Source organism: Pygocentrus nattereri, chromosome 20, assembly GCF_015220715.1.
Source record: "Pygocentrus nattereri isolate fPygNat1 chromosome 20, fPygNat1.pri, whole genome shotgun sequence".
Lineage (NCBI taxonomy): Eukaryota > Metazoa > Chordata > Actinopteri > Characiformes > Serrasalmidae > Pygocentrus > Pygocentrus nattereri.
Window position 1 is genome coordinate 4,221,154 of NC_051230.1, and position 15,759 is coordinate 4,236,912.

General features: G+C 42.6%; 1 protein-coding gene across 3 annotated transcripts in view; it reads left to right on the top strand.

Annotated features, from left to right (window-relative positions):
- Positions 1–15,640, top strand: part of erlin2 (ER lipid raft associated 2) — a 42,096-nt gene extending 26,456 nt beyond the window's left edge. For 2 of the 3 annotated variants that reach the window (XM_017723870.2, XM_037531290.1), the window contains exons 8-12: positions 5,717–5,775; positions 7,078–7,169; positions 7,298–7,387; positions 12,580–12,659; positions 14,976–15,640. In XM_017723870.2, the coding sequence (XP_017579359.1) occupies positions 5,717–5,775; positions 7,078–7,169; positions 7,298–7,387; positions 12,580–12,659; positions 14,976–15,155 (501 nt within the window). In that variant the 3' untranslated portion in view covers positions 15,156–15,640. The remainder of the gene's footprint in view (positions 1–5,716; positions 5,776–7,077; positions 7,170–7,297; positions 7,388–12,579; positions 12,660–14,975) is intronic. The other variant, XM_017723869.2, reaches the window with a different exon arrangement.
- The last annotated feature ends 119 nt before the right edge of the window (positions 15,641–15,759 follow it).

The window sequence follows — 15,759 nt, forward strand, 5'->3', positions numbered from 1 at the left end:
ATGACGGAATGCGACTGCAAATGGGCGACCGATATTCCCGTTTTTAAGTCCAACCTTTGAAAATGAAATGTCAAACACTTTTCCATGTTCAGTTTTCCGGTACACATCTGCATTTGAATTTGATTTATGCCTTAAATGATGCGCGTTCACATGGAAAACGCAACTAAAGACACTATAAGCACATTTTCAAATCTGGGGGACTTCATTTTGAGTGTCACTTCAGATGAAACAAACACTCAGACTCTCAGAAACATGTCAAAAACATATGATCAATATAGGGTCAAGGTGAGGGTTAGGATTAGGCTTTGGTTTAGGGTGAGGATTAGGTTTCGGGTTGAGGTTAAGGTTAGGATTAGGTTTTGTGTTGAGGTTAAGGTTAGGATTAGGGCCAGGGTGAGGATTAGGTTTCGGGTTGAGGTGAAGGTTAGGATTAGGGCCAGGGTGAGGATTAGGATTTGGGTTGAGGTTAAGGTTAGGATTAGGGCCAGGGTGAGGATCAGGATTACGTTTTGGGTTGAGTTTAAGGTGAGGATTAGGGCCAGGATGAGGATTAGGATTTGGGTTGAGGTTAAGGTTAGGATTAGGTTTTGCGTTGAGGTTAAGGTTAGGATTAGGGCCAGGGTTAGGATTGGGATTTGGGTTGAGGTTAAAGTTAGGATTAGGGCCAGGGTGAGGATCAGGATTACGTTTTGGGTTGAGTTTAAGGTGAGGATTAGGGCCAGGATGAGGATTAGGATTTGGGTTGAGGTTAAGGTTAGGATTAGGTTTTGCGTTGAGGTTAAGGTTAGGATTAGGGCCAGGGTTAGGATTGGGATTTGGGTTGAGGTTAAAGTTAGGATTAGGGCCAGGGTGAGGATCAGGATTACGTTTTGGGTTGAGGTTAGGATTAGGGCCAGGGTGAGGATTAGGATTTGGGTTGAGGTTAAGGTTAGGATTAGGGCCAGGGTAAGGATTAGGATTACATTTTGGGTTGAGGTTAAGGTGAGGATTAGGGCCAGGGTGGAGGTTAAGGTTAGGATTAGGGCCAGGATGAGGGTCAGGTGTTGGGTAAGGTTGGTAATGCTAAGTTTTGCATAATGTAAGTAACATATTAACAATACATTTAATTAATGTAAGTAATGTATCAACAGAACATCTACAAGATATTTACTTCACTGTGTTCAGATGCTTCACTACTGCTACTTCACTGATATGTTGATGTGTTACTGATAATCTGTTAATAGTTTATTAATCATCTACAATCATCTAAAAAAAAAATGTTGCCCAAATTGACTTTGGAAAAAAGTCTGTAATATACTGCCAAACTTGTTCTGTTCAGAAGAAACAATATTGTTACTGCAGTGAAATAATAACTACAGTAAAGGTAAAAATACCTTTAAAAAACAAAAACAAATAGAATTACAAAAGTGGCAACTGAAAAAACTACTTAAGTGCTGAGTAACTTGTAGAACTACAGTGAAGCAACTTAGTACATCCAGCACCATCGGAGGAACTGAAGTTCCCATTTTTTCTGTAGCTAGATATTTACATCTGACCGGTAAAACCTGCTGCAGCACGAGCTCTGGACACTGAGCAGGCAGGATGGTAGCTCTTATTCTTCTGCAGACTGATAGCTACTTAAATCTGCCTCTGTGGGTTCGTTCATGACACAATGGAAGCTGCTGTGCATTGGAATTTATAGAAATTGATAGAATTACCAAACGAATGAGAACACAATCAACTCGTCTCCTTTTGCCAACACTTCACTCGTGCTCAGCAGGAACACCGATGCTTTCACATTAGCCACATTCACATGCAGCCTGATAATCCAGTAATAATCCAACTGATAGCTCAGTCAAAACCGAATACGTTCATGTAAAGCACCTCAATCGGAATAGTCTAGTCTAATTGAGGCCATTCGGAATACAGTTTCTATCTGGTTGATCGAGGTGGGTAATCCTGGAAATAATCAGTTAAATAGAAGAACAATATCCGTGTAAATGCCTGTATCTGATTACATTCCCTATCGGAAAGTTGAAGTCCATTCTGTATGTGCATCGCGTCACAGTGAGGGTTTATCCCGTTCAACGCGGCGGAGCAGAAACTGGTCTGCAGAGGAGACGAAGTTCATGCTCTGATCTTTAAAAGACGCCGGTGGGACGGACGTCCAGCTCATGTATCTCTTTAATAAGGACATGTGAAGGACGTTTTCCTGGGTCTGACATTTTAAAGCCATTAAAAGAAAAAACAATCACTGCTCACTGCTGCTCATCTCACTCTTGAGACTTGACTCATGTGATGATGGTTGTCATGGTAACGTATAAACTAAGTGGTTCCCTACACATGTATGTAATTTGGCTTGGATTGCTTGTGGTGAGCATGCAAACAGAGATTTTCCATCAGATTGTTGAGCAGAGTGAGGCTAAACACCACAGGCTTAAGCTATAATTGTCAGCGATTCGTTGTATGGCCACCAGAGGTCTCACTCCCCGGAGTTCTAGCCTTGTTCCCACCAAACCACCTGTGCCTAATTTCTGTAATCAGCCACAGCTTAAATACTCCTCTCTTTCAGCCAAACAGTGCAGTATTGCCAGTTCCCTTGCGTCTGCATACTGAGCGTTTTTGGATTAACTGCCTGTATTGTGTTTCTGACTCCCTGCCTGGACTTCTGGATTTTTGCCTTTTGCCCCTGTGTTTTGGATGTTTGGTTTTTGGGTGGACTTACTGTTTCTGACCTTTTGACCACAAGTTTTGGATTGCCCCGTTAACTATTAAACCTGCACATGGATCCTTCTTCGGTTTCCAAGTCTGATGTGTCACAATAATAACGTATTAAGTCAGATTGGCAAAAACACAACCAGTAAGTCAATATAATTGTACTATTTTACATGTATGCATATATTTTTTAAAGATAGTTGTAGGTGTGGTCTTTGCTTTAAGTATTGCTTTCTGGTATCAAGGGGAAAAAAATAATGTTGAAAGCAAGGCACTCCTTAAATGAAAATGTCTTTACTGTATTCACATGTCCTAACTGGACTGTTAAAAGTGCCCACGCATAGCAGCTCGTGCCTTCTTCAGGGCACGAAATAGATGAGCTACAGGAAGGTGTATGTACATGCCCAGTTCATTAGTGAGGCACAAACACAGATGCCTCTGATCAGCCAGGCGGAAGGTGCACAAACAAGACTCCCCCTCTAAGGCACTTTCATTGGCTAAACATTCAAACCAATCAAATTTTTACAATCTGAAGCGACGGGTTTGATATTTACAACTCAAAACGTTCATGAGTCCTGCAGTGAGATGGTCAGAGACGCACTCAGTGAGTGATTCAAACAACAGCCAATGAAAGAGCTACAAGCACGGAAGAAAAGACGAAGAGACGTGCATGAACAGCAAAGGGAAGACGGAGGAGCTGCGTGTAAAACACAGGGAAATAAAAGCCGATGTCCTGTTTATAATGTTGGATCCAGACGTCAAAATCCTCTCATTACAGTTTCAGCTCAGCTGGCAGTTTGTAGTGAAACATTTCTCCAGCTCTCACTGTAATATCAGCGCTGCTGAACCACCATCCCCAGTTCGCGCTTTCGCTGTGTGTAAAAGCACAAACTGGTCCAGTCTGTTTAGCTTTGTTTATGTCATGTGATCTCAGATCTGGGAGTTTGAGTTCTTATTCGTAGCCCGAACTCGTGATGTGTGCTATACTCTCTCTTTGCCCTGTCTTCCTCACGAGAAAACAACAAGAAAATCTGTGGCAAACTGTTAAGCGTGTTTCTCTCCGTTTTAGAAATCGGTTAAGGTTTTAGAAATCGTGTAGTGAACACCCAGCCAGATGTTTTTGAGAGACATCTTTCTTTTCACCAGAGAGCTCTCCAAAAATCCTGAAAACGTACATAGTGTAGCTTTAAAGTAAAATGGTCAACGTGGTCAAGATTTGTGGACTATAGCTCTGCATTCAACCCCATCGTGCTCTCCTGGCTTGACATTAAGCTTTGGGATCTTGGTGTGAACAGTTCTCTGTGCAGCTGTATCCTGAACTTCCTGATGGACCTACGCCAGGTGATGAGGATGGGCAGCTTCTCCTCCTCTTCATTGACCCTTAACACCGGAGCTCCTCAGGGCTAAGTGCTCAGCCCTCTCTTGTACTCTGTGTACACCCACGACTGTTCAGCCAGACAAAGCTCCAATGTCGTCATCAAATTTGCAGATGACACCATGCTTGTGGACCTGTTCTCCTATGACAGCAAGGAGGCCTACAGAGAGGAGGTCAGCTTCCTAACACACTGGTGCAGGAAGCAAGAGAAGGTGCACACCCCCATCATCAATGGGGCCACTGTAGAGATGGTCAGCAGCTCCTCAGTTCCTCAGTGTTCACATCACATGGAGTGAACCACCACATGGGTGGTAGAAAAGGCATAACAGCACCTCTTCTACCTCAGGAGGCTGAAGGGGTTTGAACCCCCGCATCCTCAGAACATTCGACACATGTACTGTGGAGAGCGTTCTAAGGGCTCCTTCAGCTCCTGGTGTGGAAACTGCACTGTCATTGAGCGGAAAGCTGAACACAGTTTAACAGTAAATGGTCTTAAACGCTGGAGTTAATGTAGAACTGCTGATTCACCCTTTAACCCTGAAGATCAGCTCAGACTACTGGTCACCATAGCAACGCAATGACTATTTTTATATTAAAAAAAAACAATCCATTTGAATACATTCTGATTGTAGATTGAGACTGAGGTGTCATTCTCATTCAGTGATCTGATGGACAATCTTAATTTACATGGTCACTACAAATAATGTGATCCAAAATGATGCGCATTCATAGAGAACCACTTAGAGTAGACGTTACCATGACAGCAAGCAACACGTGAGTCCAGTCAGAGTGAGATGAGCAGCAGTGAGCAGTGATTGTGTTTTTAACTGCTTTAAAATGACGTCAGACTCAGGAAAACGTCCTTCACACGTCCTTATTAAAGAAGGCCGAGAGGAAGACGTCGTGCTCTGAGACGCATAAGCTGGACGTCCGTCCCACCGCCGTCTTTTAAAGATCAGAGCATGAACTTCGTCTCCTCTGCAGACCAGTTTCTGCTCCGCTGTGTTGAACGGTATAAACTCTCACTGTGATGCGACGCACAAGCAGAACGGACTGAAACTTTCCGATAGGGAAAGTAATCGGATACAGGCGTTTACACGGATATTATTCTTCTATTTAATGGATTATTTACAGGATTACCCACTCAGACTATTCCAAATGAAGCGTATACATGGACGCATTCTATTCCGATTGAGCTGTTAGTCGGATTATTACTGGATTATTATTAGGCTGCATGTAATCTAGCTAATCGCACCTAGCTGGAAGCTAACAAGATGGCAAAGAGAGAGATGTAAGATGAACATTGATAGTTTGGAGATGAATATTCTTATTTACATGTATAATCATGTTTATAAGGTGTATGTATATTTCTTATTTAATACTATAAGGGAGGTACACACCTAAGATTTTCACGCACCTTCTCACCTGTGTTGGTGTGATGTGACAATAAATGTGATTTGATTTGATACTTGCGATGTTAAGTGACCACTGGTCTTCTAGTCTCATATGCCTGGACTCCACTGCTATAAGGTCTTTATCACTGCCCACCACAGGTTCTGTCTTTTTGTGTCTTTCTCTCTCTCCTCTATGGGCAAAGACATCGGTCATCCTTAGAAGTGGTGATTAATTATTCTTTCTCTCTCTCAGGCTGTTCGTGTCACCAAACCCAACATACCCGAGTCTATTCGTAGGAACTATGAGCTCATGTGAGTCTGTTTGCTCTTCCTCTCTCACGCTCTCACTCTATCTGTCCTTTCTGCCTCTCTTCTGTTTATTTCTCTCGCCCCCTGAATGCCTCTCCATCATTTCTACCTTTTTCTCTTCCTCTCACCCCTTTCTTTCCTTCTCTTTTTCCTGTGCCTCCCTTGTCTTTCTATCTCCTGATGTCTCTCTATCCCGCCTCGTATTCTTTCATCTCTCTCTCGTCTCTCGCTTGTCAGGAAAAAGGTGTTACACTGTATATCATAGAATATCAAAAAAAGGATGTTACCTCTCACATTCAAGGTCATTAGATGTACAAAACCCACCACAAGGAATAGAATTTAAAAACCTTTCAGCCTGAAATCGCCTCCTCTGACCCATCTGGGCTTCACAAAAGATTTAAGGAAAAACTTGCAAATGTTCTTAAATGCACTTATTGAAGAAAAAAAAAACTCTTAAGAGGTTCAGATATTCTCTTAAGATAATTTAATTATTTTCTTAGATATACAGAACTGTGTGAAAGTTTTAGGCGTCTAAGCAAATTTTTTAACAATGTACCTCAGCAGTGAGTTTATCACAATATACATTAGAATAAAGTCGTATTCATAATTCAGATAAACAGAAAAACAATAAACAGTAACCAGAATTTCTCGGGTCCATATTTTTCCTGGACACCTTCACAGCCGCCACAGAGACTCGTTAATATCATCAATTACATCATGAGCTCAATTTACTGAGCACTGATTGGTCAAACCAGGAGCTGCTTTTTAACTACATATAATACTGGATTTCCTCGAGGAGGAGAGGCTTGGAGATGGGTAAACACACACACCAACATCCAGAACATCACTGTTACTTATATATATATATTTATATATTTATATATATATATATATATATATATATATATATATATATATATATATATATATATATATATATATACACACACACACACACACACACGTATATATAATCATTAATATTTTAGAAACCTTGTTTATTCAAATATTAACACTTTTCTCAGCAAATAAACACAAACTACACAAATAAATAGATTTTGAAAATGTGTCTGAATATGTATTAACTGTTATTTCCATCATTTAATCTGCTCAGAGAAGCAAAATGGAAGAAAAAAAAAATATTTTAGCAAACAAGAACCAGCGGTGAAGAAACAGCCAACAGGAAAAATTCCTCATGGGAAAATACGATAACTGCTTATCATATAACTATTTTTTCTTAAGAAAATCAACAAAACACCATTAGACCAGGTCAAACTTTCACATAGACTGTATTTGTGGCATCAGGGAGAGTGAGAGGACCAAGTTGCTGATTGCTGCTCAGACTCAGAAGGTGGTGGAGAAGGAGGCGGAGACTGAGAGGAAAAGAGCCGTTATTGGTGAGTGGAGCTCTCTCAGACCACTCAGCTCTAATACACTGTGTGCAGTACTGCGTACTGGATGTCTGGCTTTCGTAAGTGGTGTAAGTGTGTAGAAGCTGCTGATGTGATCTTGTTTCTGTTTTCAGAGGCTGAAAAAGTAGCTCAAGTGGCCGAGATCAAATTTGGACAGAAAGTGATGGAGAAGGAGACGGAGAAAAAGATTTCGGAAATCGAGGGTATGTGCCGAGTTACGAGTGAAAATTTGGAATATTTTGGGAAGCACCTTTAAGTGCTATTATTATGAAACTTTAGACCACGCAAACTCACAGAGCTGGACTACTGAGTGCTGAAGCACACAGTCATCATTCACTACAGAGTTACAAAACAGCCTCTGTAAGCAACACCAACTGAAAAAATGTGCGCCGGGAGCTTCATGAAATGGGTTTCCATGGCTGAGCAGTTATACACAAGCCTAAGATCACTATGTGCAATGCCAAGTGTTGGCTGGGGTGGTGTAAAGCTCACCGCCACTGGACTCTGGAGCAGTGAAAAGAGTCTCTGGAGTGATACCTCACTGTCTGGCAGTCTGATGGATTAATCTGGGTTTGGTGGATAAGATAAGATCAGATAAGACTTTTATTATCCCACTGGGGGAAATTTGCATTGTTAGAACGGAATACATGGTAAGCAGATAAAGAGCAGTAAGTAGACAAAGATGTGCATCATACAAAATACAAAATATAAGATATACTATAGAAATAAATAAACAAGGTGCTTGTTAGGAGAAAAAGATAAAAAATAATAATAGAATTAAGAAACTATACAAATTTACAGTTTACACATGATGTCGGGAGAACAATTCCTACCAGAATGCACAGTGCCAGTAGTAAAGTTTGGTGGAGGGGGGATAATTGGCTGGGGCTGTTTTTCAGTGTTTGGGCCTCTTAATTCCAGTGAATGGTGATTTTAATGCGTCAGCATGAAAAGACATTTTAGACAATCACATGCTTCCAACTTTGTGCTATCAGTCTGGGGAAGAGCCTTTCCTGTTCCTGCATAACTGAGCCCCTGTGCCCAAAGTGAGCTGCATAAACACATGGATCGACAGGTTTTGTGTCAAGGAGGAACTCCTTTGAATTGGAAGTTGATTGCAAGCGTTCACAAATGCTCTTAACTGAATGGGCACACATTCCCACATGCACGCTCCGATCTCCGATTCCACGCTATCTTGTGGAAAGCCTAGCCAGAAAAGTAGCGGCTCTTAACGTTGAAAATTAGTTGGCGGGGCAACTCCATATTAATGCCCATGGTTTTGGAACGGGATGTCCGACAAGCTCATGTAGGTGTGTTGATCACATGTCCACATACTTTTGGCCATACAGTGTAACTATAAAGCTTGAGTAGCTCTCTGGACATGGGTAAACTAACACACTCAACGCAGACAAATAAACAACACATTGTGATGTGAAATTTGGAAATGGCCACTGCCAAATTGGAGGGGAAAATTTGGTGAAAATCCCAAAAATTATAGTAAATAAATAGGATTAAGTATAAATGTCCTTTTCCTGTAGATATACAAATACAACCTTTAAGTATCATTCAGAAATCTGTATCGAAGTTAAAATATTGTATTGGTATCATCGTCAAAAACTGACTATGCTGGTCCTGCTTCAGTCTGTGGGCCAGTGTGGGTTCATCGTTTTACTTTTTAAGCACTTTGGTCATTTCTCAGAACCACGGATGTGCGGGGTCCTAAAAAAAGAAAACCTAAATGAAATTTTGTTCTGTTTCCCACAGTTACTGAGTGATGAAACAGAGGAGAAACTGAATGGGCAAAGCTTTTAAAAGACACATACACCCCCCCGAACCCCACACACACACACACACCATGTTCTGCAAAATCCCATGAGACTCCTCTGCACTGCTGGAGCCGATTTATCCTGACCTCATGTTTCTGTTTCTTACTCCGCTCTGCCGGAGGACCAGAAACATGCTTCTTGGAATGCTTTTCATTTTTTATTATGTCTAGTGGAGTTTAGTAAAGGTCACATTTTAAACCACAAAAATAACAATGGTAATAGTAAAGTTAGATTTTTGGGTAACACTTTACTGTAGGGTGTTGTTCATAAGGCTACATGACACCTATATAAGGTTGTCATTCCCACTGACATAACCCTACTTAGCTGTTTATAAATGCTCATTACAACAGGCGCCAGCTATCATAAAGGCTACTTTAGGTGACTTTGATCAAAGTTGGCAAATGTAAGTTTTATAGCGAATGACGTTTATTGGAGCAAGCATTTATAAACAGTTATGTAGGGTTATGTCAGTTGTAATGACAACCTTATGTAGGTGTCATGTAGCTTTATGAACAGCGTCCTACAGTAAAGTGTTACCGATTTTTTTTTTTTTTTTTTTTTTTTTTTTTTTTTTTAAATATTATTGTTATGACCTGTAACACCAGGGAGCGATGATGAGACGGACGCATATGCGAAGAGAAGTGAGATTTATTAGGGGCGAATCCAGATTCAGGGTCTAGACAGTCCAGAGTCAGAGTCAGAGAGCCAACACGGACAGAACGAGGGACAGACATTACAAAAAAGGAAAACAGGCTAAACAAACAACGGAGGCCAGCAGAACAAACACCAAACAATACAATACAGTACAAAGACCAGCAAACTCACAGGGGAAAACACAGGAACAGGTTAACAAGACACAGGTGAACATAATCAAGGGCGGAGTCTAGAAACAAGGGGCAGGACCAAAGAAACAAAACAAGGAAGCACATGGATGACTGGGAGGGGCCAATCGTGACATGACCACTAAAATGACACAGAAGCATATTACACTTATTAAGAAATGTAAAATTTCTGAATATGCGTCATTAATAACTTGCACGCAATAAATGCAGCAATAATTGCTGAATGTTAAGCAGTGCTGAGGCGAGTACGGTAGAGCTGGTTATGCCCTAACCCATACTCTGCTGCTGGAGTTTTTGAACACTGTGTCCACTCACTGTCCACTCTATTAGACACTCCTACCTTGTCGGTCTACCTTGTAGATGTAGAGTCAGAGACGACAGCTCATCTGCTGCTGCACAGTTTGTGTTGGTCATCCTCTAGTCCTTCATCAGTGGTCACAGGACGCTGTTGGCTGGATATTTTGGTTGGTGGACTATTCTCAGTCCAGCAGCACTGCTGTGTCTGATCCACTCACACCAGCGCAACACATACTAACACGCCACCACCACCACATCAGTGTGACTGCAGCGCTGAGATTGATACCTCCCTTACAACACATACAAAATGCAGCAGCCCGGATCCTCACAAAGACAAAACAGAGACATCACATCACTCCCGCTTTAAAAGAACTCTATCAGGACGGATTCTGAAGTTCTTCAACTAGTTTTTAAGGCTCTAAATGGCCTTAAAGCTCCTGAATGTCTGTCCGTTTATGATCTTAGATCTGCAGATACTGACCTTCTACAAACACCCTCTGTAAAGGACAGACAACGTGGAGAGACTCGTTCAGTTATTCTGCTTCTAAACTGTGGAGCTTCTATTTCCTGCATAAGACATGTTGGTGTTTTTCTTCCAGTTGTAGTTTTAAGCCAAAACCAGTGGTCATCTGATCATTTTACTGGATTTTTCCAGGCAGATATCCATGTTAAATGTTTTCCAAGCTGTGAATCAGTGGATGCTTTGGAAGTCTTTCAGTAATTGCCCTTGTCTACACTCCACACTGGAACAACATTAGAAAGAAAGTGAAGTGAGACCCAACAGGCGATTATTATGGCAGCCATAGATATAAAGCACTAAATAATGAAATCAATGTAACGTCATGTTTTCACAATATCATCGCTTTCCATCCTAACAGAGCGCAGTCATATGACCACATGTGATGCAAATGTGTAACAGCCCAAATGTTCTCTAATCCTCGCCGGCACACAATGATCTTCGGGATATGTTGGCTGGTGAAGGATCCACCGGTTGGATCCTTGGTTGCCATTTAAAGGAAGGACACATCTGTCGGCTGCATATGAAGGAGCCTTCAAAGTTTTCACTCCCCCATCCAGATCATTGAATTCAGGTGTTCCAGTCACTTCCATGGCCACAGGTGTATAAAGCCGAGCCCCTAGGCCTGCAGACTGCTTCTACAGACATTAGTGAAAGAATGGGTCGCTCTCAGGAGCTCAGTGAATTCCAGCATGGTACCGTGATCGGACGCCACCTGGGCAGCAAGTCCAGTCGTGAAATTTCCTCACTACTAAATATTCCACAGTCCACTGTCAGTGGGATTATAACAAAGTGGAAGCGATTGGGAACGACAGCAACTCAGCCACGAAGTGGTCGGCCACGTAAAATGACAGAGCGGTCAGCGGATGCTGAGGGGCATAGTGCGCAGAGGTCACCGACTTTCTGCAGAGTCAATCACTACAGACCTCCAAACTTCATGTGGCCTTCAGATCAGCTCAAGAACAGCGTAGAGAGCTTCATGGAATGGGTTTCCATGGCCGAGCAGCTGCATCCAAGCCTTACATCACCAAGCGCAATGCAAAGCGTGGAATGCAGTGGTGGAAAGTGCCGCCACTGGACTCTAGAGCAGTGGAGACGTGTTCTCTGGAGTGACCAATCACGGTTCTCCGTCTGGAAATCCAATGGACTAGTCTGGGTTTGGCGGTTGCCAGGAGACGGTACTTGTCTGACTGCATTGTGCTGAGTGTAAAGTTTGGTGGAGGGGGGATCATGTTGTGTTTCAGGAGTTGGGCTCGGCCCCTTAGTTCCAGTGAAAGGAACTCTTAAAGCTTCAGCACCAAGAGATTTTGGATAATTTCATGCTCCCAACTTTGTGGGAACAGTTTGGGGACGGCCACTTCCTGGCCCAACATGACTGCGCACCAGTGCACAAAGCAGGTCCATAAAGACATGGATGAGCCAGTTTGGTGTGGAAGAACTTGACTGGTCCTGACCTCAACTTGACAGAACACCTTTGGGATGAATTAGAGTGGAGACTGTGAGCCAGGCCTTCTCGACCAACATCAGTGTCTGACCTCACAAATCCGGTGTGCTACATCATCGTTTATGCACTCATGAAATGAGCAAAGGGGATGTTTGACTCTCAAACTGAAAGTGTGTCCATATTAATTGTGATAGCATTTTATATTGAGGTAACAAAGGCTGCTTATACTCTACTGTGACTGAAGGGAAAGGCTGCATGATTATTAAGACTACTTTGAGTTTTATGACTGAGATTATAAACACACTGAACTGACCTGTTAATAATCTTCTCTTCTTTTTCTACTCTCCTCCCTTTTGTTTTTCTTTTTCTCTTTGAACTTTCTGTTGCTCTCTTTTACACTCATTCATCTTTTCACCTTCATTTTTCTTCCTTTTTCTGTGTGTTTTGCTCTTCGCTTCTCTCTGTACAGACAGTGCTTTTCTTGCGAGGCAGAAAGCTAAAGCAGATGCTGAGTTTTATACGGCTCAGAGGACTGCAGAAGCCAATAAGGTGAGAAAACCAGAAACATCTGCTTCTCTTTAAACCTCTCCTCTCCTCTCCTCATCTGTTTTCTCCTCTCTCCTCTCCTCATCTCTTTGTTTCACCTCTCTCCTCTTCTTATCTTTGTTTCTCTTCTTCTCTTCTCTTTGTTTTCTCCTCTCTCCTCTCCTCATCTCTTTGTTTTCTCCTCTCTCCTCTCCTCATCTTTGTTTTCTCCTCTCCTCATCTCTTTTTCTCCTCTCTCCTCTTCTCATCTTTTTCTCCTCTCCTCTCCTCATCTCTTTTTCTCCTCTCTCCTCTTCTCATCTCTTTTTCTCCTCTCTTCTTCTCATCTCTTTTTCTCCTCTCTCTTCTTCTCATCTTTGTTTTCTCCTCTCCTCATCTTGGTTTTCTCCTCTCTCCTCTCCTCATCTGTTTCTCTTCTTCTCTTCTGTTTTCTCCTCTCCTCATCTCTTTGTTTTCTCCTCTCTCCTCTCCTCATCTCTGTTTTCTCCTCTCCTCATCTCTTTGTTTTCTCCTCTCCTCATCTCTTTGTTTTCTCCTCTCCTCTCCTCTTTGTTTTCTCCTCTCCTCATCTCTTTGTTTTCTCCTCTCCTCTCCTGTTTTCTCCTCTCCTCATCTCTTTGTTTTCTCCTCTCCTCTCCTCTTTGTTTTCTCCTCTCCTCTCCTCTTTGTTTTCTCCTCTCTCCTCTCCTCATCTCTTTGTTTTCTCCTCTCTCCTCTCCTCATCTCTTTGTTTTCTCCTCTCCTCATCTCTTTCTCCTCTCTCCTCTTCTCATCTCTTTTTCTCCTCTCCTCTCCTCATCTCTTTTTCTCCTCTCTCCTCTTCTCATCTCTTTTTCTCCTCTCTTCTTCTCATCTCTTTTTCTCCTCTCTCTTCTTCTCATTTTTGTTTTCTCCTCTCCTCATCTTTGTTTTCTCCTCTCTCCTCTCCTCATCTCTGTTTCTCTTCTTCTCTTCTCTGTTTTCTCCTCTCCTCATCTCTTTGTTTTCTCCTCTCTCCTCTCCTCATCTCTGTTTTCTCCTCTCCTCATCTCTTTGTTTTCACCTCTCTCCTCTCCTCATCTCTTTGTTTTCTCCTCTCCTCTCCTCTTTGTTTTCTCCTCTCCTCATCTCTGTTTTCTCCTCTCTCCTCTCCTCATCTCTTTGTTTTCTCCTCTCACCTCTCCTCATCTCTTTGTTTTCTACTCTCCTCATCTCTTTTTCTCCTCTCCTCATCTCTTTGTTTTCTCCTCTCCTCATCTCTTTGTTTTCTCCTCTCCTCTCCTCTTTGTTTTCTCCTCTCCTCATCTCTTTGTTTTCTCCTCTCCTCTCCTCTTTGTTTTCTCCTCTCCTCATCTCTTTGTTTTCTCCTCTCCTCTCCTCTTTGTTTTCTCCTCTCTCCTCTCCTCATCTCTTTGTTTTCTCCTCTCTCCTCTCCTCATCTCTTTGTTTTCTCCTCTCCTCATCTCTTTTTCTCCTCTCTCCTCTTCTCATCTCTTTTTCTCCTCTCCTCATCTCTTTTTCTCCTCTCTCCTCTTCTCATCTCTTTTTCTCCTCTCTTCTTCTCATCTCTTTTTCTCCTCTCTCTTCTTCTCATTTTTGTTTTCTCCTCTCCTCATCTTTGTTTTCTCCTCTCTCCTCTCCTCATCTCTGTTTCTCTTCTTCTCTTCTCTGTTTTCTCCTCTCCTCATCTCTTTGTTTTCTCCTCTCTCCTCTCCTCATCTCTGTTTTCTCCTCTCCTCATCTCTTTGTTTTCTCCTCTCTCCTCTCCTCATCTCTTTGTTTTCTCCTCTCCTCTCCTCTTTGTTTTCTCCTCTCCTCATCTCTGTTTTCTCCTCTCTCCTCTCCTCATCTCTTTGTTTTCTCCTCTCTCCTCTCCTCATCTCTTTGTTTTCTACTCTCCTCATCTCTTTTTCTCCTCTCTCCTCTTCTCATCTCTTTTTCTCCTCTCCTCTCCTCATCTCTTTTTCTCCTCTCTCCTCTCCTCATCTCTTTTTCTCCTCTCTCCTCTTCTCATCTCTTTTTCTCCTCTCTTCTTCTCATCTCTTTTTCTCCTCTCTCTTCTTCTCATCTTTGTTTTCTCCTCTCCTCATCTTTGTTTTCTCCTCTCTCCTCTCCTCATCTCTGTTTCTCTTCTTCTCTTCTGTTTTCTCCTCTCCTCATCTCTTTGTTTTCTCCTCTCTTCTCTTCTCTGTTTTCTCCTCTCCTCATCTCTTTGTTTTCTCCTCTCTCCTCTCCTCATCTCTTTGTTTTCTCCTCTCCTCATCTCTTTGTTTTCTCCCCTCTCTCTCTCTCTCTCTCTCTCTCTCTCTCTCTCTCTCTCTCTCTCTCTCTCTCTCTCAGTTGAAGTTGACCCCTGAGTACCTGCAGCTGATGAAGTTTAAAGCTATAGCTGCCAACAGTAAGATCTACTTCGGCAGTGAGATTCCTCACATGTTCATGGACTCTGGACCTGGAAGCAGCTCGTCCAGAACCTCCAAAGCCATCGACATCCTGTCTGAGGACTTACTGAACCTGGACTGACACACAGAGAGACAGAGAGAGAGACAGCTGGGCAGATATACAGGTGACGGTGGAGGGTGGAGGTAGCAGGAGGCCGTGGTCTGCGAGTGGACCGATCGCTGATGAGCAACATTAAGAAAACAACCACAGCTGCTTCATTCCAGCTGTGGAGAGCGACTGACCGCAGAGCGCCGAGTTTCCGCGGCTCTGTTTTGGCCCTTTAACTGAAAGCAGTTACAGAGCACAGCCTCTGTCCCTGACCATCAGACCAGCGTCTGACCACCAGCTTCACACCACATTCAGTCCTGCAGACGAGAGTCTGTGTCCTCTGAAACGGAGGACAGCAGTGCAGCCCAAACGAGTGGCGCTCTCTTTCTCTCTCACTCCTGTTTTCCCCTCGCTGCCCCCTCCTTCTGTCTCTTTCTCTCCTCTTTCCCCCATCTTCACTCTCATGCTGTTTTTCTCATCCTTTTCCCTCCCTCTCTCTTTTTATCTTTTTCTCTCTCATTTTTTCCCCATCTCACTTTCATTCTGACCTTTTTTTTTCCCTCCTCCTTATATCCGCTCTTCTCGCTTTTCTTTTTTCTCACATTCTTTTTTCTCTTCTTCTTCCATCCCTCTGTTT